Here is a 22,772-nt window from a genome sequence, read left to right as displayed (position 1 = left end):
AAAAATCTGATAGACTGTAGTATATATGTAGTATACCCATCTGATATACTGTAGTATATATGGAGTATACCCACCTTAAATCTGATAGACTGTAGTATATATGTAGTATACCCATCTGATAGACTGTAGTATATATGTAGTATACCCACCTTAAATCTGATAGACTGTAGTATATATGTAGTATACCCATCTGATATACTGTAGTATATATGGAGTATACCCACCTTAAATCTGATAGACTGTAGTATATATGTAGTATACCCATCTGATAGACTGTAGTATATATGTAGTATACCCACCTTAAATCTGACAGACTGTAGTATATATGTAGTATACCCATCTGATTGACTGTAGTATATATGTAGTATACCCACCTTAAATCTGATAGACTGTAGTATATATGTAGTATACCCATCTGATTGACTGTAGTATATATGTAGTATACACACCTTAAATCTGATAGACTGTAGTATATATGTAGTATACCCACCTTAAATCTGATAGACTGTAGTATATAGTGTAGTTTATAGTGAGGTATATAGTAGTATATAGAGTAGTATATAGTGTCATATATAGTGTAATATAGAGTGTAGTATATAGTAGTATATAGTGTAGTATATAGTGTAGTATACCTACCTTAAATCGGATAGACTGTAGTATATAGTGTAGTATATAGTAGTATATATTGTAATATATAGTGTAGTATAGAGTGTAGTATATGGTAGTATATAGTGTAGTATATAGTGTAGTATACCCACCTTAAATCTGATAGACTGTAGTATATAGTGTAGTATATCATGTAGTACATAGTGTAGTATACCCACCATAGGCATGTCCATTGATAGAGCACTTGCTGAAGCTCATGATGTTCTGAGTGAGAGTTCCTGTCTTGTCACTGAAGATGTACTCCACCTGTTTCAATGGGGGGGTTATCAAGATACCACAGACATACTGGACCTGCATCCAGACACACCACAGGCTTTAGGCTAACATTCTCCAACACAGAGATACAAGGATCTAGTGTAGATGAACAACAGTAGGGTGCCGGATGCTCCTCACCTGTCCCAGTTCCTCGTTGAGAGTGGTGGTCCTGGCTTCAGCTGCTGTGTTACACTGTGGACAGAACATCTTCCTGTCCCAGTTTATAAAGTAACTATGACCCAGCCTAATCACCTCCACACTGGAGAGAGACAAAGGGAGGGAGGGAGGGAGGGAAAAAAATAATGATAATTCAACAGGAAGCCCTCTTTAACTTGTTTGGGATTGCAGATAACAGTCCACACAACACATACAACACATACAAAAACACAACAGACTAACACACAAACACAGTAACACATAAAGAAATCAACAAACAACAGCTCTTAGTAAGTCAGTTATCAGTACGGGTGGGTCAGTACCACACACTAACACATAAAGAAACCAAACAACAGCTCTTAGTAAGTCAGTTATCAGTATGGGTGGGTCAGTACCACACACTAACACATAAAGAAACCAAACAACAGCTCTTAGTAAGTCAGTTATCAGTACGGGTGGGTCAGTACCACACACTAACACATAAAGAAACCAAACAACAGCTCTTAGTAAGTCAGTTATCAGTACGGGTGGGTCAGTACCACACACTAACACATAAAGAAACCAAACAACAGCTCTTAGTAAGTCAGTTATCAGTACGGGTGGGTCAGTACCACACACTAACACATAAAGAAACCAAACAACAGCTCTTAGTAAGTCAGTTATCAGTACGGGTGGGTCAGTACCACACACTAACATCAGTCGTGGATTGAAATACTAACTTGTTCCAGAATCCACAGAAAGTAAAGTACTGATGAAGCATCTTGACCGTCACTGTAACTCATCTCCCTTGACTAAAAGGGTCATAGAGGTTTTATTACCTGACATAGAGGGCTTATAACCTGACATAAAGTATTCCTGACCTGACGTAGAGTGAGATGGGCACCACGGTGTTGAGAATGATGACGTAGGACCAGAAGGAGAGGAAAGCAGAGAACAGGAAGTTGTCTACAGGCAGGTCCCAGGCCAGGTAACTCTGGAACAGAGAACCCACCTCTCTCTCCCACACAGCGTTCCCCACAGCCAGGATCACACCCATACACACCATGAAGCCAAAGATCTGGGACGGGGAGAGAGAGGGGAGAGAGAGGGGGAGAGGGGAGAGAGGGGGAGAGGGAGGGAGAGAGGGGAGAGAGAGGGGGAGAGGGAGGGAGAGAGGGGAGAGAGAGGGAGAGGGAAGGAGAGGGGGAGAGAAGGGGAGAAAGGGGAAGAGAGGGGAGAGAGAGGGGGAGAGGGAGGGAGAGAGAGGGGAGAGGGAGGGAGAGAGGGGAGTGAGAGGGGGAGAGGGAGGGAGAGAGGGGAGAGAAGGGGAGAGGGAGCGAGAGAGGGAGAGAGGGGGAGAGGGAGGGAGAGAGGGGAGAGAGAGGGGGAGAGGGAGGGAGAGAGGGGGAGAGAGAGGGAGAGGGAGGTAGAGGGGAGAGAAGGGGAGAAAGGGGGGAAGAGAGGGGAGAAAGAGGGGGAGAGGGAGGGAGAGAGGGGAGAGAGAGGGGAGAGGGAGGGAGAGAGAGAGGGAAGAGGGAGCTCAACTAGAAAAGTAGAGTTTCTGGAGAAACCAGAAGGCCATTTATAGTCTTGTTTTATATTAGAAGTAGATGTGAAACAAGTATGGCCAAACAGAAGGGGAGGTGTGGGGTCTCCTACCCAGAGCACCAGTGTGTTCATGAGGCGGTCGATGCTTGTGCGTTTGAACTTGGTGCGACCACTATTCTGCATCAGCTTGGTGTCTGGGCCTGGTTAGAGAGATATAGAAAGAGGAATTGGTTAGACAAACACACACACTCACACACTCACATACTCACACACGCTCACACACACACACACACACACACACACACACACACACACACACACACACACACACACACACACACACACACACACACACACACACACACACACACACACACACACACACACACACACACACACACAGAAGGACCAACCTGCAAAGATGACCAGTCCATAGCAGGTCTCTGTGTTGCGGAGAACACAGCCTCGTAGTAACATGTTGTGGTTGCTCAGGGGGTATTTACAATCTCTCCAGCACAGAAGACCACAGAACCTGTCCAGCTTGTTGTTGGGAGGCTCACAGACCACCTCACCTGTACCGGCAACACACACACGCACCTTTATCACACACTTTACAGCCAATACAGGTTTTCAGACACACAATCATCTCACCTAGATACAGTACAGTGTTCTCTCCATCATAATCTCACATAGATACAGTACAGTGTTCTCTCCATCATCATCTCACCTAGATACAGTACAGTGTTCTCTCCATCATCATCTCACCTAGATACAGTACAGTGTTCTCTCCATCATCTCACCTAGATACAGTACAGTGTTCTCTCCATCATCATCTCACCTAGATACAGTACAGTGTTCTCTCCATCATCTCACCTAGATACAGTACAGTGTTCTCTCCATCATCATCTCACCTAGATACAGTACAGTGTTTTCTCCATCATCATCTCACCTAGATACAGTACAGTGTTCTCTCCATCATCATCTCACCTAGATACAGTACAGTGTTCTCTCCATCATCATCTCACCTAGATACAGTACAGTGTTTTCTCCATCATCATCTCACCTAGATACAGTACAGTGTTCTCTCCATCATCTCACCTAGATACAGTACAGTGTTCTCTCCATCATCATCTCACCTAGATACAGTACAGTGTTCTCTCCATCATCATCTCACCTAGATACAGTATAGTGTTCTCTCCATCATCATCTCACCTAGATACAGTAGTGTTCTCTCCATCATCATCTCACCTAGATACAGTACAGTGTTCCCTCCATCATCTCACCTAGATACAGTACAGTGTTCTCTCCATCACCATCTCACCTAGATACAGTACAGTGTTCTCTCCATCATCATCTCACCTAGATACAGTACAGTGTTCTCTCCATCATCATCTCACCTAGATACAGTACAGTGTTCTCTCCATCATCATCTCACCTAGATACAGTACAGTGTTCTCTCCATCATCATCTCACCTAGATACAGTATAGTGTTCTCTCCATCATCTCACCTAGATACAGTACAGTGTTCTCTCCATCATCATCTCACCTAGATACAGTATAGTGTTCTCTCCATCATCATCATCTCACCTAGATACAGTACAGTGTTCTCTCCATCATCTCACCTAGATACAGTACAGTGTTCCTCCATCATCATCTCACCTAGATACAGTACAGTGTTCTCTCCATCACCATCTCACCTAGATACAGTACAGTGTTCTCTCCATCATCATCTCACCTAGATACAGTACAGTGTTCTCTCCATCATCATCTCACCTAGATACAGTATAGTGTTCTCTCCATCATCATCTCACCTAGATACAGTAGTGTTCTCTCCATCATCATCTCACCTAGATACAGTACAGTGTTCTCTCCATCATCATCTCACCTAGATACAGTACAGTGTTCTCTCCATCATCATCTCACCTAGATACAGTATAGTGTTCTCTCCATCATCATCTCACCTAGATACAGTAGTGTTCTCTCCATCATCATCTCACCTAGATACAGTACAGTGTTCCCTCCATCATCTCACCTAGATACAGTACAGTGTTCTCTCCATCACCATCTCACCTAGATACAGTATAGTGTTCTCTCCATCATCATCATCTCACCTAGATACAGTACAGTGTTCTCTCCATCATCTCACCTAGATACAGTACAGTGTTCCTCCATCATCATCTCACCTAGATACAGTACAGTGTTCTCTCCATCACCATCTCACCTAGATACAGTACAGTGTTCTCTCCATCATCATCTCACCTAGATACAGTACAGTGTTCTCTCCATCATCATCTCACCTAGATACAGTATAGTGTTCTCTCCATCATCATCTCACCTAGATACAGTACAGTGTTCTCTCCATCATCATCTCACCTAGATACAGTACAGTGTTCTCTCCATCACCATCTCACCTAGATACAGTACAGTGTTCTCTCCATCATCATCTCACCTAGATACAGTACAGTGTTCTCTCCATCATCATCTCACCTAGATACAGTACAGTGTTCTCTCCATCATCTCACCTAGATACAGTACAGTGTTCTCTCCATCATCATCTCACCTAGATACAGTACAGTGTTCTCTCCATCACCATCTCACCTAGATACAGTACAGTGTTCTCTCCATCACCATCTCACCTAGATACAGTACAGTGTTCTCTCCATCATCATCTCACCTAGATACAGTACAGTGTTCTCTCCATCATCATCTCACCTAGATACAGTACAGTGTTTTCTCCATCACCATCTCACCTAGATACAGTACAGTGTTCTCTCCATCACCATCTCACCTAGATACAGTACAGTGTTCTCTCCATCACCATCTCACCTAGATACAGTACAGTGTTCTCTCCATCATCATCTCACCTAGATACAGTACAGTGTTCTCTCCATCATCATCTCACCTAGATACAGTATAGTGTTCTCTCCATCATCATCTCACCTAGATACAGTACAGTGTTCTCTCCATCATCATCTCACCTAGATACAGTACAGTGTTCTCTCCATTATCATCTCACCTAGATACAGTACAGTGTTCTCTCCATCATCATCTCACATAGATACAGTATAGTGTTCTCTCCATCATCATCTCACCTAGATACAGTACAGTGTTCTCTCCACCATCATCTCACCTAGATACAGTACAGTGTTCTCTCCATCATCATCTCACCTAGATACAGTACAGTGTTCTCTCCATCATCTCACCTAGATACAGTACAGTGTTCTCTCCATCATCATCTCACCTAGATACAGTACAGTGTTCTCTCCATCATCATCTCACCTAGATACAGTACAGTGTTATCTCCATCATCTCACCTAGATACAGTATAGTGTTCTCTCCATCATCATCTCACCTAGATACAGTACAGTGTTCTCTCCATCATCTCACCTAGATACAGTACAGTGTTCTCTCCATCATCATCTCACCTAGATACAGTAGTGTTCTCTCCATCATCATCTCACATAGATACAGTATAGTGTTCTCTCCATCATCATCTCACCTAGATACAGTACAGTGTTCTCTCCATCATCATCTCACCTAGATACAGTACAGTGTTCTCTCCATCATCATCTCACCTAGATACAGTACAGTGTTCTCTCCATCATCATCTCACCTAGATACAGTATAGTGTTCTCTCCATCATCATCTCACCTAGATACAGTACAGTGTTCTCTCCATCATCTCACCTAGATACAGTATAGTGTTCTCTCCATCATCATCTCACCTAGATACAGTACAGTGTTCTCTCCATCATCTCACCTAGATACAGTCCAGTGTTCTCTCCATCATCATCTCACCTAGATATAGTACAGTGTTCTCTCCATCATCATCTCACATAGATACAGTATAGTGTTCTCTCCATCATCATCTCACCTAGATACAGTACAGTGTTCTCTCCATCATCATCTCACCTAGATACAGTACAGTGTTCTCTCCATCATCATCTCACCTAGATACAGTACAGTGTTCTCTCCATCATCATCTCACCTAGATACAGTACAGTGTTCTCTCCATCATCATCTCACCTAGATACAGTACAGTGTTCTCTCCATCATCATCTCACCTAGATACAGTACAGTGTTCTCTCCATCATCATCTCACCTAGATACAATACAGTGTTCTCTCCATCATCATCTCACCTAGATACAGTAGTGTTCTCTCCATCATCATCTCACCTAGATACAGTACAGTGTTCTCTCCATCATCATCTCACCTAGATACAGTACAGTGTTCTCTCCATCATCATCTCACCTAGATACAGTACAGTGTTCTCTCCATCATCATCTCACCTAGATACAGTACAGTGTTCTCTCCATCATCATCTCACCTAGATACAGTACAGTGTTCTCTCCATCATCATCTCACCTAGATACAGTACAGTGTTCTCTCCATCATCAACTCACCTAGATACAGTATAGTGTTCTCTCCATCATCATCTCACCTAGATACAGTACAGTGTTCTCTCCATCATCTCACCTAGATACAGTACAGTGTTCTCTCCATCATCATCTCACCTAGATACAGTACAGTGTTCTCTCCATCATCATCTCACCTAGATACAATACAGTGTTCTCTCCATCATCATCTCACCTAGATACAGTAGTGTTCTCTCCATCATCATCTCACCTAGATACAGTACAGTGTTCTCTCCATCACCATCTCACCTAGATACAGTACAGTGTTCTCTCCATCATCATCTCACCTAGATACAGTACAGTGTTCTCTCCATCATCTCACCTAGATACAGTACAGTGTTCTCTCCATCATCATCTCACCTAGATACAGTACAGTGTTCTCTCCATCATCATCTCACCTAGATACAGTACAGTGTTCTCTCCATCATCAACTCACCTAGATACAGTATAGTGTTCTCTCCATCATCATCTCACCTAGATACAGTACAGTGTTCTCTCCATCATCTCACCTAGATACAGTACAGTGTTCTCTCCATCATCATCTCACCTAGATACAGTACAGTGTTCTCTCCATCATCATCTCACCTAGATACAGTACAGTGTTCTCTCCATCATCAACTCACCTAGATACAGTATAGTGTTCTCTCCATCATCATCTCACCTAGATACAGTACAGTGTTCCTCCATCATCATCTCACCTAGATACAGTACAGTGTTCTCTCCATCATCATCTCACCTAGATACAGTACAGTGTTCTCTCCATAATCATCTCACCTAGATACAGTACAGTGTTCTCTCCATCATCTCACCTAGATACAGTACAGTGTTCTCTCCATCATCATCTCACCTAGATACAGTACAGTGTTCTCTCCATCATCTCACCTAGATACAGTACAGTGTTCTCTCCATCATCATCTCACCTAGATACAGTACAGTGTTCTCTCCATCATCTCACCTAGATACAGTATAGTGTTCTCTCCATCATCTCACCTAGATACAGTACAGTGTTCTCTCCATCATCATCTCACCTAGATACAGTACAGTGTTCTCTCCATCATCATCTCAACTAGATACAGTATAGTGTTCTCTCCATCATCATCTCACCTAGATACAGTACAGTGTTCTCTCCATCATCTCACCTAGATACAGTACAGTGTTCTCTCCATCATCATCTCACCTAGATACAGTACAGTGTTCTCTCCATCATCATCTCACCTAGATACAGTAGTGTTCTCTCCATCATCATCTCACCTAGATACAGTACAGTGTTCTCTCCATCATCATCTCACCTAGATACAGTACAGTGTTCTCTCCATCATCATCTCACCTAGATACAGTACAGTGTTCTCTCCATCATCTCTCACCTAGATACAGTACAGTGTTCTCTCCATCATCATCTCACCTAGATACAGTACAGTGTTCTCTCCATCATCATCTCACCTAGATACAGTACAGTGTTCTCTCCATCATCATCTCACCTAGATACAGTACAGTGTTCTCTCCATCATCATCTCACCTAGATACAGTACAGTGTTCTCCATCATCTCACCTAGATACAGTACAGTGTTCTCTCCATCATCTCACCTAGATACAGTACAGTGTTCTCTCCATCATCATCTCACCTAGATACAGTACAGTGTTCTCTCCATCATCATCTCACCTAGATACAGTACAGTGTTCTCTCCATCATCATCTCACCTAGATACAGTACAGTGTTCTCTCCATCATCATCTCACCTAGATACAGTATAGTGTTCTCTCCATCATCATCTCACCTAGATACAGTACAGTGTTCTCTCCATCATCATCTCACCTAGATACAGTACAGTGTTCTCTCCATCATCATCTCACCTAGATACAGTACAGTGTTCTCTCCATCATCATCTCACCTAGATACAGTACAGTGTTCTCTCCATCATCATCTCACCTAGATACAGTATAGTGTTCTCTCCATCATCATCTCACCTAGATACAGTACAGTGTTCTCTCCATCATCATCTCACCTAGATACAGTACAGTGTTCTCTCCATCATCATCTCACCTAGATACAGTACAGTGTTCTCTCCATCATCATCTCACCTAGATACAGTACAGTGTTCTCTCCATCATCTCACCTAGATACAGTATAGTGTTCTCTCCATCATCATCTCACCTAGATACAGTACAGTGTTCTCTCCATCATCATCTCACCTAGATACAGTACAGTGTTCTCCATCATCTCATCATCATCTCATCATCTCTCAGATACAGTACAGTGTTCTCTCCATCATCATCTCACCTAGATACAGTATCTCTCCATCATCATCTCACCTAGATACAGTACAGTGTTCTCTCCATCATCATCTCACCTAGATACAGTATCAGTGTTCTTCTCCATCATCATCTCACCTAGATACAGTACAGTGTTCTCTCCATCATCATCTCACCTAGATACAGTACAGTGTTCTCTCCATCATCATCTCACCTAGATACAGTACAGTGTTCTCTCCATCATCATCTCACCTAGATACAGTACAGTGTTCTCTCCATCATCATCTCACCTAGATACAGTACAGTGTTCTCTCCATCATCATCTCACCTAGATACAGTATAGTGTTCTCTCCATCATCACCTCACCTAGATACAGTATAGTGTTCTCTCCATCATCTCACCTAGATACAGTACAGTGTTCTCTCCATCATCATCTCACCTAGATACAGTACAGTGTTCTCTCCATCATCATCATCTCACCTAGATACAGTACAGTGTTCTCTCCATCATCATCTCACCTAGATACAGTACAGTGTTCTCTCCATCATCATCTCACCTAGATACAGTACAGTGTTCTCTCCATCATCATCTCACCTAGATACAGTACAGTGTTCTCTCCATCATCATCTCACCTAGATACAGTATAGTGTTCTCTCCATCATCATCTCACCTAGATACAGTAGTGTTCTCTCCATCATCATCTCACCTAGATACAGTACAGTGTTCTCTCCATCATCTCACCTAGATACAGTATAGTGTTCTCTCCATCATCTCACCTAGATATAGTACAGTGTTCTCTCCATCATCTCACCTAGATACAGTACAGTGTTCTCTCCATCATCATCTCACCTAGATACAGTACAGTGTTCTCTCCATCATCTCACCTAGATACATCATCTCACCTAGATACAGTACAGTGTTCTCTCCATCATCATCTCACCTAGATACAGTACAGTGTTCTCTCCATCATCATCTCACCTAGATACAGTACAGTGTTCTCTCCATCATCATCTCACCTAGATACAGTACAGTGTTCTCTCCATCATCATCTCACCTAGATACAGTACAGTGTTCTCTCCATCATCATCTCACCTAGATACAGTACAGTGTTCTCTCCATCATCATCTCACCTAGATACAGTACAGTGTTCTCTCCATCATCATCTCACCTAGATACAGTACAGTGTTCTCTCCATCATCATCTTACCTAGATACAGTACAGTGTTCTCTCCATCATCATCTCACCTAGATACAGTATAGTGTTCTCTCCATCATCATCTCACCTAGATACAGTACAGTGTTCTCTCCATCATCATCTCACCTAGATACAGTACAGTGTTCTCTCCATCATCATCTCACCTAGATACAGTACAGTGTTCTCTCCATCATCATCTCACCTAGATACAGTACAGTGTTCTCTCCATCATCATCTCACCTAGATACAGTACAGTGTTCTCTCCATCATCATCTCACCTAGATACAGTACAGTGTTCTCTCCATCATCATCTCACCTAGATACAGTACAGTGTTCTCTCCATCATCATCTCACCTAGATACAGTACAGTGTTCTCTCCATCATCATCTCACCTAGATACAGTACAGTGTTCTCTCCATCATCATCTCACCTAGATACAGTACAGTGTTCTCTCCATCATCATCTCACCTAGATACAGTACAGTGTTCTCTCCATCATCATCTCACCTAGATACAGTACAGTGTTCTCTCCATCATCATCATCTCACCTAGATACAGTACAGTGTTCTCTCCATCATCATCTCACCTAGATACAGTACAGTGTTCTCTCCATCATCTCACCTAGATACAGTACAGTGTTCTCTCCATCATCATCTCACCTAGATACAGTACAGTGTTCTCTCCATCATCATCTCACCTAGATACAGTACAGTGTTCTCTCCATCATCATCTCACCTAGATACAGTACAGTGTTCTCTCCATCATCATCTCACCTAGATACAGTACAGTGTTCTCTCCATCATCATCTCACCTAGATACAGTATAGTGTTCTCTCCATCATCATCTCACCTAGATACAGTATAGTGTTCTCTCCATCATCATCTCACCTAGATACAGTATAGTGTTCTCTCCATCATCATCTCACCTAGATACAGTACAGTGTTCTCTCCATCATCATCTCACCTAGATACAGTACAGTGTTCTCTCCATCATCATCTCACCTAGATACAGTACAGTGTTCTCTCCATCATCATCTCACCTAGATACAGTACAGTGTTCTCTCCATCATCTCACCTAGATACAGTATAGTGTTCTCTCCATCATCATCTCACCTAGATACAGTACAGTGTTCTCTCCATCATCATCTCACCTAGATACAGTACAGTGTTCTCTCCATCATCATCTCACCTAGATACAGTACAGTGTTCTCTCCATCATCATCTCACCTAGATACAGTACAGTGTTCTCTCCATCATCATCTCACCTAGATACAGTACAGTGTTCTCTCCATCATCTCACCTAGATACAGTACAGTGTTCTCTCCATCATCATCTCACCTAGATACAGTACAGTGTTCTCTCCATCATCATCTCACCTAGATACAGTACAGTGTTCTCTCCATCATCATCTCACCTAGATACAGTACAGTGTTCTCTCCATCATCTCACCTAGATACAGTAGTGTTCTCTCCATCATCTCACCTAGATACAGTACAGTGTTCTCTCCATCATCATCTCACCTAGATACAGTATAGTGTTCTCTCCATCATCATCTCACCTAGATACAGTACAGTGTTCTCTCCATCATCATCTCACCTAGATACAGTACAGTGTTCTCTCCATCATCATCTCACCTAGATACAGTACAGTGTTCTCTCCATCATCATCTCACCTAGATACAGTACAGTGTTCTCTCCATCATCATCTCACCTAGATACAGTACAGTGTTCTCTCCATCATCATCTCACCTAGATACAGTACAGTGTTCTCTCCATCATCATCTTACCTAGATACAGTACAGTGTTCTCTCCATCATCATCTCACCTAGATACAGTATAGTGTTCTCTCCATCATCATCTCACCTAGATACAGTACAGTGTTCTCTCCATCATCATCTCACCTAGATACAGTACAGTGTTCTCTCCATCATCATCTCACCTAGATACAGTACAGTGTTCTCTCCATCATCATCTCACCTAGATACAGTACAGTGTTCTCTCCATCATCATCTCACCTAGATACAGTACAGTGTTCTCTCCATCATCTCACCTAGATACAGTACAGTGTTCTCTCCATCATCATCTCACCTAGATACAGTACAGTGTTCTCTCCATCATCATCTCACCTAGATACAGTACAGTGTTCTCTCCATCATCATCTTACCTAGATACAGTACAGTGTTCTCTCCATCATCATCTCACCTAGATACAGTACAGTGTTCTCTCCATCATCATCTCACCTAGATACAGTACAGTGTTCTCTCCATCATCATCTTACCTAGATACAGTACAGTGTTCTCTCCATCATCATCTCACCTAGATACAGTACAGTGTTCTCTCCATCATCATCTCACCTAGATACAGTACAGTGTTCTCTCCATCATCTCACCTAGATACAGTACAGTGTTCTCTCCATCATCATCTCACCTAGATACAGTACAGTGTTCTCTCCATCATCATCTCACCTAGATACAGTATAGTGTTCTCTCCATCATCTCACCTAGATACAGTACAGTGTTCTCTCCATCATCATCTCACCTAGATACAGTATAGTGTTCTCTCCATCATCATCTCACCTAGATACAGTATAGTGTTCTCTCCATCATCATCTCACCTAGATACAGTATAGTGTTCTCTCCATCATCATCTCACCTAGATACAGTATAGTGTTCTCTCCATCATCATCTCACCTAGATACAGTACAGTGTTCTCTCCATCATCATCTCACCTAGATACAGTACAGTGTTCTCTCCATCATCATCTCACCTAGATACAGTACAGTGTTCTCTCCATCATCATCTCACCTAGATACAGTACAGTGTTCTCTCCATCATCTCACCTAGATACAGTATAGTGTTCTCTCCATCATCATCTTACCTAGATACAGTACAGTGTTCCTCCATCATCATCATCATCATCTCACCTAGATACAGTACAGTGTTCTCTCCATCATCATCTCACCTAGATACAGTACAGTGTTCTCTCCATCATCATCTCACCTAGATACAGTACAGTGTTCTCTCCATCATCATCTCACCTAGATACAGTACAGTGTTCTCTCCATCATCATCTCACCTAGATACAGTATAGTGTTCTCTCCATCATCATCTCACCTAGATACAGTACAGTGTTCTCTCCATCATCATCTCACCTAGATACAGTACAGTGTTCTCTCCATCATCATGTTCTCATCATCATCTCACCTAGATACAGTACAGTGTTCTCTCCATCATCATCTCACCTAGATACAGTACAGTGTTCTCTCCATCATCTCACCTAGATACAGTAGTGTTCTCTCCATCATCTCACCTAGATACAGTACAGTGTTCTCTCCATCATCATCTCACCTAGATACAGTATAGTGTTCTCTCCATCATCATCTCACCTAGATACAGTACAGTGTTCTCTCCATCATCTCACCTAGATACAGTACAGTGTTCTCTCCATCATCATCTCACCTAGATACAGTACAGTGTTCTCTCCATCATCATCTCACCTAGATACAGTACAGTGTTCTCTCCATCATCATCTCACCTAGATACAGTACAGTGTTCTCTCCATCATCATCTCACCTAGGTACAGTACAGTGTTCTCTCCATCATCATCTTACCTAGATACAGTATAGTGTTCTCTCCATCATCATCTCACCTAGATACAGTATAGTGTTCTCTCCATCATCATCTCACCTAGATACAGTACAGTGTTCTCTCCATCATCATCTCACCTAGATACAGTACAGTGTTCTCTCCATCATCATCTCACATAGATACAGTACAGTGTTCTCTCCATCATCATCTCACCTAGATACAGTACAGTGTTCTCTCCATCATCATCTCACCTAGATACAGTACAGTGTTCTCTCCATCATCTCACCTAGATACAGTACAGTGTTCTCTCCATCATCATCTCACCTAGATACAGTACAGTGTTCTCTCCATCATCATCTCACCTAGATACAGTACAGTGTTCTCTCCATCATCATCTTACCTAGATACAGTACAGTGTTCTCTCCATCATCATCTCACCTAGATACAGTACAGTGTTCTCTCCATCATCATCTCACCTAGATACAGTACAGTGTTCTCTCCATCATCATCTTACCTAGATACAGTACAGTGTTCTCTCCATCATCATCTCACCTAGATACAGTACAGTGTTCTCTCCATCATCATCTCACCTAGATACAGTACAGTGTTCTCTCCATCATCATCTCACCTAGATACAGTACAGTGTTCTCTCCATCATCATCTCACCTAGATACAGTACAGTGTTCTCTCCATCATCATCTCACCTAGATACAGTATAGTGTTCTCTCCATCATCATCTCACCTAGATACAGTACAGTGTTCTCTCCATCATCATCTCACCTAGATACAGTATAGTGTTCTCTCCATCATCATCTCACCTAGATACAGTATAGTGTTCTCTCCATCATCATCTCACCTAGATACAGTATAGTGTTCTCTCCATCATCATCTCACCTAGATACAGTATAGTGTTCTCTCCATCATCATCTCACCTAGATACAGTACAGTGTTCTCTCCATCATCATCTTACCTAGATACAGTACAGTGTTCTCTCCATCATCATCTCACCTAGATACAGTACAGTGTTCTCTCCATCATCATCTCACCTAGATACAGTACAGTGTTCTCTCCATCATCATCTTACCTAGATACAGTACAGTGTTCTCTCCATCATCATCTCACCTAGATACAGTACAGTGTTCTCTCCATCATCATCTCACCTAGATACAGTACAGTGTTCTCTCCATCATCATCTCACCTAGATACAGTACAGTGTTCTCTCCATCATCATCTCACCTAGATACAGTACAGTGTTCTCTCCATCATCATCTCACCTAGATACAGTATAGTGTTCTCTCCATCATCATCTCACCTAGATACAGTACAGTGTTCTCTCCATCATCATCTCACCTAGATACAGTATAGTGTTCTCTCCATCATCATCTCACCTAGATACAGTATAGTGTTCTCTCCATCATCATCTCACCTAGATACAGTATAGTGTTCTCTCCATCATCATCTCACCTAGATACAGTATAGTGTTCTCTCCATCATCATCTCACCTAGATACAGTACAGTGTTCTCTCCATCATCATCTCACCTAGATACAGTACAGTGTTCTCTCCATCATCATCTCACCTAGATACAGTACAGTGTTCTCTCCATCATCATCTCACCTAGATACAGTATAGTGTTCTCTCCATCATCATCTCACCTAGATACAGTACAGTGTTCTCTCCATCATCATCTCACCTAGATACAGTATAGTGTTCTCTCCATCATCATCTCACCTAGATACAGTATAGTGTTCTCTCCATCATCATCTCACCTAGATACAGTATAGTGTTCTCTCCATCATCATCTCACCTAGATACAGTATAGTGTTCTCTCCATCATCATCTCACCTAGATACAGTACAGTGTTCTCTCCATCATCATCTCACCTAGATACAGTATAGTGTTCTCTCCATCATCATCTCACCTAGATACAGTACAGTGTTCTCTCCATCATCATCTCACCTAGATACAGTACAGTGTTCTCTCCATCATCATCTCACCTAGATACAGTACAGTGTTCTCTCCATCATCATCTCACCTAGATACAGTACAGTGTTCTCTCCATCATCATCTTACCTAGATACAGTACAGTGTTCTCTCCATCATCATCTCACCTAGATACAGTACAGTGTTCTCTCCATCATCATCTCACCTAGATACAGTACAGTGTTCTCTCCATCATCATCTCACCTAGATACAGTACAGTGTTCTCTCCATCATCATCTCACCTAGATACAGTACAGTGTTCTCTCCATCATCATCTCACCTAGATACAGTATAGTGTTCTCTCCATCATCATCTCACCTAGATACAGTACAGTGTTCTCTCCATCATCATCTCACCTAGATACAGTATAGTGTTCTCTCCATCATCATCTCACCTAGATACAGTATAGTGTTCTCTCCATCATCATCTCACCTAGATACAGTATAGTGTTCTCTCCATCATCATCTCACCTAGATACAGTATAGTGTTCTCTCCATCATCATCTCACCTAGATACAGTACAGTGTTCTCTCCATCATCATCTCACCTAGATACAGTACAGTGTTCTCTCCATCATCATCTCACCTAGATACAGTACAGTGTTCTCTCCATCATCATCTCACCTAGATACAGACAGTGTTCTCTCCATCATCTCACCTAGATACAGTAGTGTTCTCTCCATCATCATCTTACCTAGATACAGTACAGTGTTCCTCCATCATCATCATCATCATCTCACCTAGATACAGTACAGTGTTCTCTCCATCATCATCTCACCTAGATACAGTACAGTGTTCTCTCCATCATCATCTCACCTAGATACAGTACAGTGTTCTCTCCATCATCATCTCACCTAGATACAGTACAGTGTTCTCTCCATCATCATCTCACCTAGATACAGTATAGTGTTCTCTCCATCATCATCTCACCTAGATACAGTACAGTGTTCTCTCCATCATCATCTCACCTAGATACAGTACAGTGTTCTCTCCATCATCTCACCTAGATACAGTAGTGTTCTCTCCATCATCTCACCTAGATACAGTACAGTGTTCTCTCCATCATCATCTCACCTAGATACAGTACAGTGTTCTCTCCATCATCATCTCACCTAGATACAGTACAGTGTTCTCTCCATCATCTCACCTAGATACAGTACAGTGTTCTCTCCATCATCATCTCACCTAGATACAGTATAGTGTTCTCTCCATCATCATCTCACCTAGATACAGTATAGTGTTCTCTCCATCATCTCACCTAGATACAGTACAGTGTTCTCTCCATCATCATCTCACCTAGATACAGTACAGTGTTCTCTCCATCATCATCTCACCTAGATACAGTACAGTGTTCTCTCCATCATCATCTCACCTAGATACAGTACAGTGTTCTCTCCATCATCATCTCACCTAGATACAGTACAGTGTTCTCTCCATCATCATCTCACCTAGATACAGTACAGTGTTCTCTCCATCATCATCTCACCTAGATACAGTACAGTGTTCTCTCCATCATCATCTCACCTAGATACAGTACAGTGTTCTCTCCATCATCATCTCACCTAGATACAGTACAGTGTTCTCTCCATCATCATCTCACCTAGATACAGTACAGTGTTCTCTCCATCATCATCTCACCTAGATACAGTACAGTGTTCTCTCCATCATCATCTCACCTAGATACAGTACAGTGTTCTCTCCATCATCATCTCACCTAGATACAGTACAGTGTTCTCTCCATCATCTCACCTAGATACAGTATAGTGTTCTCTCCATCATCATCTTACCTAGATACAGTACAGTGTTCCTCCATCATCATCATCATCACCTAGATACAGTACAGTGTTCTCTCCATCATCATCTCACCTAGATACAGTACAGTGTTCTCTCCATCATCATCTCACCTAGATACAGTACAGTGTTCTCTCCATCATCATCTCACCTAGATACAGTACAGTGTTCTCTCCATCATCATCTCACCTAGATACAGTATAGTGTTCTCTCCATCATCATCTCACCTAGATACAGTACAGTGTTCTCTCCATCATCATCTCACCTAGATACAGTACAGTGTTCTCTCCATCATCTCACCTCAGTAGTGTTCTCTCCATCATCTCACCTAGATACAGTACAGTGTTCTCTCCATCATCATCTCACCTAGATACAGTACAGTGTTCTCTCCATCATCATCTCACCTAGATACAGTACAGTGTTCTCTCCATCATCAGATACAGTAGTGTTCTCTCCATCATCTCACCTAGATACAGTACAGTGTTCTCTCCATCATCATCTCACCTAGATACAATATAGTGTTCTCTCCATCATCATCTCACCTAGATACAGTACAGTGTTCTCTCCATCATCTCACCTAGATACAGAATAGTGTTCTCTCCATCATCATCTCACCTAGATACAATATAGTGTTCTCTCCATCATCATCTCACCTAGATACAGTACAGTGTTCTCTCCATCATCATCTTACCTAGATACAGTACAGTGTTCTCTCCATCATCATCTCACCTAGATACAGTATAGTGTTCTCTCCATCATCATCTCACCTAGATACAGTACAGTGTTCTCTCCATCATCATCTTACCTAGATACAGTACAGTGTTCTCTCCATCATCATCTCACCTAGATACAGTACAGTGTTCTCTCCATCATCATCTCACCTAGATACAGTACAGTGTTCTCTCCATCATCATCTTACCTAGATACAGTACAGTGTTCTCTCCATCATCATCTCACCTAGATACAGTACAGTGTTCTCTCCATCATCATCTCACCTAGATACAGTACAGTGTTCTCTCCATCATCATCTCACCTAGATACAGTACAGTGTTCTCTCCATCATCATCTCACCTAGATACAGTACAGTGTTCTCTCCATCATCATCTCACCTAGATACAGTATAGTGTTCTCTCCATCATCATCTCACCTAGATACAGTACAGTGTTCTCTCCATCATCATCTCACCTAGATACAGTATAGTGTTCTCTCCATCATCATCTCACCTAGATACAGTATAGTGTTCTCTCCATCATCATCTCACCTAGATACAGTATAGTGTTCTCTCCATCATCATCTCACCTAGATACAGTATAGTGTTCTCTCCATCATCATCTCACCTAGATACAGTACAGTGTTCTCTCCATCATCATCTCACCTAGATACAGTACAGTGTTCTCTCCATCATCATCTCACCTAGATACAGTACAGTGTTCTCTCCATCATCATCTCACCTAGATACAGTACAGTGTTCTCTCCATCATCATCTCACCTAGATACAGTATAGTGTTCTCTCCATCATCATCTCACCTAGATACAGTACAGTGTTCTCTCCATCATCATCTCACCTAGATACAGTATAGTGTTCTCTCCATCATCATCTCACCTAGATACAGTATAGTGTTCTCTCCATCATCATCTCACCTAGATACAGTATAGTGTTCTCTCCATCATCATCTCACCTAGATACAGTATAGTGTTCTCTCCATCATCATCTCACCTAGATACAGTACAGTGTTCTCTCCATCATCATCTTACCTAGATACAGTACAGTGTTCTCTCCATCATCATCTCACCTAGATACAGTACAGTGTTCTCTCCATCATCATCTCACCTAGATACAGTACAGTGTTCTCTCCATCATCATCTTACCTAGATACAGTACAGTGTTCTCTCCATCATCATCTCACCTAGATACAGTACAGTGTTCTCTCCATCATCATCTCACCTAGATACAGTACAGTGTTCTCTCCATCATCATCTCACCTAGATACAGTACAGTGTTCTCTCCATCATCATCTCACCTAGATACAGTACAGTGTTCTCTCCATCATCATCTCACCTAGATACAGTATAGTGTTCTCTCCATCATCATCTCACCTAGATACAGTACAGTGTTCTCTCCATCATCATCTCACCTAGATACAGTATAGTGTTCTCTCCATCATCATCTCACCTAGATACAGTATAGTGTTCTCTCCATCATCATCTCACCTAGATACAGTATAGTGTTCTCTCCATCATCATCTCACCTAGATACAGTATAGTGTTCTCTCCATCATCATCTCACCTAGATACAGTACAGTGTTCTCTCCATCATCATCTCACCTAGATACAGTACAGTGTTCTCTCCATCATCATCTCACCTAGATACAGTACAGTGTTCTCTCCATCATCATCTCACCTAGATACAGTACAGTGTTCTCTCCATCATCTCATCAGTCTCTCCATCATCATCTTACTAGATACAGTACAGTGTTCTCTCCATCATCATCTCACCTAGATACAGTACAGTGTTCTCTCCATCATCATCTCACCTAGATACAGTACAGTGTTCTCTCCATCATCATCTCACCTAGATACAGTACAGTGTTCTCTCCATCATCATCTCACCTAGATACAGTACAGTGTTCTCTCCATCATCATCTCACCTAGATACAGTATAGTGTTCTCTCCATCATCATCTCACCTAGATACAGTACAGTGTTCTCTCCATCATCTCACCTAGATGTTCTCTCCATCATCTCTCACCTACCTAGATACAGTACAGTGTTCTCTCCATCATCATCTCACCTAGATACAGTACAGTGTTCTCTCCATCATCATCTCACCTAGATACAGTACAGTGTTCTCTCCATCATCTCTCCATCATCTCACCTAGATACAGTACAGTGTTCTCTCCATCATCATCTCACCTAGATACAGTATAGTGTTCTCTCCATCATCATCTCACCTAGATACAGTACAGTGTTCTCTCCATCATCATCTCACCTAGATACAGTACAGTGTTCTCTCCATCATCATCTCACCTAGATACAGTACAGTGTTCTCTCCATCATCATCTCACCTAGATACAGTACAGTGTTCTCTCCATCATCATCTCACCTAGATACAGTATAGTGTTCTCTCCATCATCATCTTACCTAGATACAGTACAGTGTTCTCTCCATCATCATCTCACCTAGATACAGTATAGTGTTCTCTCCATCATCATCTTACCTAGATACAGTACAGTGTTCCCTCCATTATCATCTCACCTAGATACAGTATAGTGTTCTCTCCATCATCTCACCTAGATACAGTACAGTGTTCTCTCCATCATCATCTTACCTAGATACAGTACAGTGTTCTCTCCATCATCATCTCACCTAGATACAGTACAGTGTTCTCTCCATCATCATCTCACCTAGATACAGTACAGTGTTCTCTCCATCATCTCACCTAGATACAGTACAGTGTTCTCTCCATCATCTCACCTAGATACAGTACAGTGTTCTCTCCATCATCATCTCACCTAGATACAGTACAGTGTTCTCTCCATCATCATCTCACCTAGATACAGTACAGTGTTCTCTCCATCATCATCTTACCTAGATACAGTACAGTGTTCTCTCCATCATCATCTCACCTAGATACAGTACAGTGTTCTCTCCATCATCATCTCACCTAGATACAGTACAGTGTTCTCTCCATCATCATCTCACCTAGATACAGTATAGTGTTCTCTCCATCATCATCTCACCTAGATACAGTACAGTGTTCTCTCCATCATCATCTCACCTAGATACAGTACAGTGTTCTCTCCATCATCTCACCTAGATACAGTAGTGTTCTCTCCATCATCTCACCTAGATACAGTACAGTGTTCTCTCCATCATCATCTCACCTAGATACAGTACAGTGTTCTCTCCATCATCATCTCACCTAGATACAGTACAGTGTTCTCTCCATCATCATCTCACCTAGATACAGTATAGTGTTCTCTCCATCATCATCTCACCTAGATACAGTACAGTGTTCTCTCCATCATCATCTCACCTAGATACAGTACAGTGTTCTCTCCATCATCTCACCTAGATACAGTAGTGTTCTCTCCATCATCTCACCTAGATACAGTACAGTGTTCTCTCCATCATCATCTCACCTAGATACAGTACAGTGTTCTCTCCATCATCATCTCACCTAGATACAGTACAGTGTTCTCTCCATCATCTCACCTAGATACAGTAGTGTTCTCTCCATCATCTCACCTAGATACAGTACAGTGTTCTCTCCATCATCATCTCACCTAGATACAGTATAGTGTTCTCTCCATCATCATCTCACCTAGATACAGTACAGTGTTCTCTCCATCATCTCACCTAGATACAGTACAGTGTTCTCTCCATCATCATCTCACCTAGATACAGTACAGTGTTCTCTCCATCATCATCTCACCTAGATACAGTACAGTGTTCTCTCCATCATCATCTCACCTAGATACAGTATAGTGTTCTCTCCATCATCATCTTACCTAGATACAGTACAGTGTTCTCTCCATCATCATCTCACCTAGATACAGTATAGTGTTCTCTCCATCATCATCTTACCTAGATACAGTACAGTGTTCCCTCCATTATCATCTCACCTAGATACAGTATAGTGTTCTCTCCATCATCATCTCACCTAGATACAGTACAGTGTTCTCTCCATCACCATCTCACCTAGATACAGTACAGTGTTCTCTCCATCATCATCTCACATAGATACAGTACAGTGTTCTCTCCATCATCATCTCACCTAGATACAGTACAGTGTTCTCTCCATCATCATCTCACCTAGATACAGTACAGTGTTCTCTCCATCATCTCACCTAGATACAGTACAGTGTTCTCTCCATCATCATCTCACCTAGATACAGTACAGTGTTCTCTCCATCATCATCTCACCTAGATACAGTACAGTGTTCTCTCCATCAT

At 42.0% G+C, this 22,772-nt stretch overlaps 1 protein-coding gene and 1 long non-coding RNA gene across 33 annotated transcripts in view; both read right to left on the bottom strand.

Moving 5' to 3' along the window:
* The window catches only part of LOC118376982 (phospholipid-transporting ATPase ID-like), a 132,642-nt gene that overhangs the window by 32,602 nt on the left and 77,268 nt on the right, over positions 1-22,772 (bottom strand). For all 30 annotated transcript variants that reach the window (XM_052495451.1, XM_052495421.1, XM_052495422.1 and 27 more), the window contains 5 exons: positions 3,018-3,176; positions 2,716-2,804; positions 1,938-2,134; positions 1,060-1,180; positions 825-912 (listed from right to left, as the gene is read on the bottom strand). In XM_052495451.1, coding sequence (XP_052351411.1) covers positions 825-912; positions 1,060-1,180; positions 1,938-2,134; positions 2,716-2,804; positions 3,018-3,176 — 654 coding nt within the window. The remainder of the gene's footprint in view (positions 1-824; positions 913-1,059; positions 1,181-1,937; positions 2,135-2,715; positions 2,805-3,017; positions 3,177-22,772) is intronic.
* Positions 13,685-22,772, bottom strand: part of LOC127915353 (uncharacterized) — a 9,230-nt gene continuing 142 nt past the window's right edge. Inside the window, exons 1-4 of one of the 3 annotated variants that reach the window (XR_008091078.1) lie at positions 22,632-22,772; positions 21,329-22,365; positions 18,360-18,432; positions 13,685-16,156 (exon numbers count right to left, since the gene is read on the bottom strand). The exon at positions 22,632-22,772 is cut by the window's right edge and continues 142 nt beyond it. This is a non-coding gene — a long non-coding RNA (uncharacterized LOC127915353). Of the gene's footprint in view, positions 16,157-18,359; positions 18,433-21,328 lie in introns of all 3 variants that reach the window. The other 2 variants (XR_008091077.1, XR_008091079.1) reach the window with 2 other exon arrangements.

This window comes from Oncorhynchus keta, chromosome 34 (assembly GCF_023373465.1).
Source record: "Oncorhynchus keta strain PuntledgeMale-10-30-2019 chromosome 34, Oket_V2, whole genome shotgun sequence".
NCBI lineage: Eukaryota > Metazoa > Chordata > Actinopteri > Salmoniformes > Salmonidae > Oncorhynchus > Oncorhynchus keta.
This window is presented reverse-complemented; position numbering and strand designations above follow the sequence as displayed.